The sequence below is a fragment of the Carassius gibelio genome, chromosome A21 (genome assembly GCF_023724105.1).
Source record: "Carassius gibelio isolate Cgi1373 ecotype wild population from Czech Republic chromosome A21, carGib1.2-hapl.c, whole genome shotgun sequence".
NCBI classification, from domain to species: domain Eukaryota; kingdom Metazoa; phylum Chordata; class Actinopteri; order Cypriniformes; family Cyprinidae; genus Carassius; species Carassius gibelio.
Window position 1 is genome coordinate 10,774,114 of NC_068391.1, and position 2,780 is coordinate 10,776,893.

Consider the following 2,780-nt stretch of genomic DNA (forward strand, 5'->3'; position numbering starts at 1 on the left):
AGCTTTTGAAAAGGAATGTTCCAGGTACCTTGTTCCCTGAGAAAGCGGAACGAGATGCTGCGCTGCATTGCCGTACTGAATATGTCCCAGGACTGCTCTTCAGACAAAATGTCCTGTGGATGCACCTGTGGTATATCTATTTATAGCCTTGTGTTGCGGGCGCGGGCCCCGATGACGTCATCAACTAAGGCTATATTACCACCGGGTCAATTCTATTGATGTGTTACACACATTATTCACAGCTGGTCATGAATAACATGTTTCCCAATGCGCTGAGCAGCACAGCATCTCGTTCCGCTTCCTCAGGGAACAAGGTTACAGTTAAGTAACAGGGAACGTTCCCTGGAATGTGATGTACACTACAATATAAATAATACAAGACAACCACAAATAAACCCATCAGCCTGCTCCATCTAAAGTTTAATTACAGAGCTTGGAATTTAAATTAATAGCAGTAGTGGTACATTATACCAATGACATTTTTTGTGTTTTGTGTTACCAATGACAAGTGTTACAGGTTTGAAAAGGTTTCTTTCTTTTTTTATCTCTATTGTTAGAGATTATTATCTGTTATCACCTTATTTGGAAGAGCCAAGTAAAACACTTGAAGGTCACATTTGCATTCTATAATTCTTTCTGAATTATCAAAGGACTGTTAGATCATTATGACGTTGCATATCTGACTGCATATTAAGTTCTCTCATGCAGCTGTGAGCAGGATGAAGCATGGATTTCTAAAAGAGGTTCAGGGCTTCTCCAAACCATATACTGCATTCTGCTTGTAAGTCAATTTTTATTATTTGAAATCATCTAACAGCACTAGACAAACCTACACAAAACTGAACACAAGAGAAATACATGACTGTTTGTGTTAGTCTTGTTTGAACTGAAGTCAGATCTTGAGAAGCAATGGATAACATCTCCTCTCCCCACATTCTCACTGTCACGGCTCTGAATGAGTGGGACTGGACCAGCAGGATCATATTTTTTTAATTTGCTCTTCCAGTTTACCTTCTGACTATTGTTCTTAATGCCACGTTGATAATGATAATTACTTTCGAGAAAGCCCTGCATGAGCCCATGTACATTTTCTTGTGTAATCTCTGTGTTAATGATCTGTGTGGAACTACAGGGTTTTATCCCAGGGCTTTGGTATATTTACTCACAGAAACAAAAACGATTTCACTTGAGGAATGTATTGTACAAAGTCTTGTCATTGTGGTCTATGCAGTTGGTGAATTCACAAATTTAAGTGTCATGGCTGTTGATAGGTACATAGCGATCTGTCAACCTTTACGTTATCATACCATTATGTCACCTTTCACTGTGGTGAGCCTGGTGACTTTTATTTGGATATTCCCCTTTTTCATAGGTCTAATGACAGTTTCATTGGCTCTGAAACACCCTCTTTGCAGATATGATATACATAAACTTTTCTGTGAACACCTTACATTGATGAATCTTGCATGCAAACAAGATATTTTTCAAGGGATCATTAATGGATTTCTCTATATCAGCATGGCTGTCTTTTTTGTTTTTGTTCTGATTTCCTATTTAAAAATAATTCTAGCTTGTACAAAATCTAAAGTAAATCGAGAGAAGTTCTACAGCACATGTGTACCACACTTGATTTCATTTCTAAACACAACCTGTGGTCTTTCAGATTCTCTTCTCACAAGATTTAAAGTAGAAAAATTGTCAAATATAGCATATACATTTTTGTCTGTTATATTCCTGACTGTTCCCCCTTTTGTCAATCCTGTAATATACGGTATAAAATTAGGTCCAATCAGGGCAAAAATATTGTATACTTTCCAAAGTCCAAGGATTAATAACTTGTAGTAAGCACTGTTATAAATGCTGACTGCTTTTTGTGTCATGATGCATCACAATTCTGTAAGAACGGGAAAAACTAATATTTTATTTTTAGCTGGACAAACAAGTGTGTGCTCATATAATGTTGTTTAAACAGGACAATGTATTTTTTTGTGCTGTACTATTAATAACAAATGATTTAATAGCCAAGAAATATCTGGATATTTATACAAGTGCTTATATATTAGCATTTGACACTTTAATATTATTAAAGTCAATTAAAAACAAAGCAGGCCTGTGTGACATGCATTAAAACCATGGCAAGTTTTCATCAATACAGTGGAGCTGTATAAGATGCTATGAACAATGATACAGTGAGACACAACTGAGAAAACAGATATGCCACCTTCAACTTTTGATAGATTGTCAAGCCATATTGCCAAGCCATATTCTGGTCCTTGTGTGTTCATATTTTTAAATAGTTAAAATTCACTGCTTCCAAAATAAAGAAAACCAGCCAAATGCATTATTGGTTTTAAGATGGCAATGCAACCATCACCAGTAAACACAAATGATTAGACTATAAATGTGACATATACATAGTTTAAAATATTGTTCTAGTTGATCCATTATTCTTATTTGCTTACGTCTCATTGATCAGTTATGAAACCAAATCTGAAAATGTTGTATTGCAAGAAAATATAAAAATATACCTCAAGATGAATGTGTGTAACTCACAAGCAATGAATACAGGACAATTAAATTATATTTTTGAAGCATTTCAGTAAAGCTGAATTGCAAATTCTCAAAAACAAGCATCAACAAACACTTGGCCGATGGGATTTCTGCATAAAGTTCCACATTAACTGAGAGAGGGGCCAAAAAAAAAATCAAATTTCATGATCTACATTTTCATTTCTTTCTTTTTAATCTGTGAAATTAGAAATACAGTATGAATAGTATTG

At 35.1% G+C, this 2,780-nt stretch overlaps 1 protein-coding gene across 1 annotated transcript; it reads left to right on the forward strand.

The window, feature by feature from the left end:
* Positions 1–909: 909 nt before the first annotated feature.
* On the forward strand, positions 910–1,842 carry LOC127941484 (olfactory receptor 14J1-like). Its single transcript, XM_052536557.1, is given in 1 exon segment — positions 910–1,842. A coding segment is annotated over 1 exon segment (933 nt).
* The last annotated feature ends 938 nt before the right edge of the window (positions 1,843–2,780 follow it).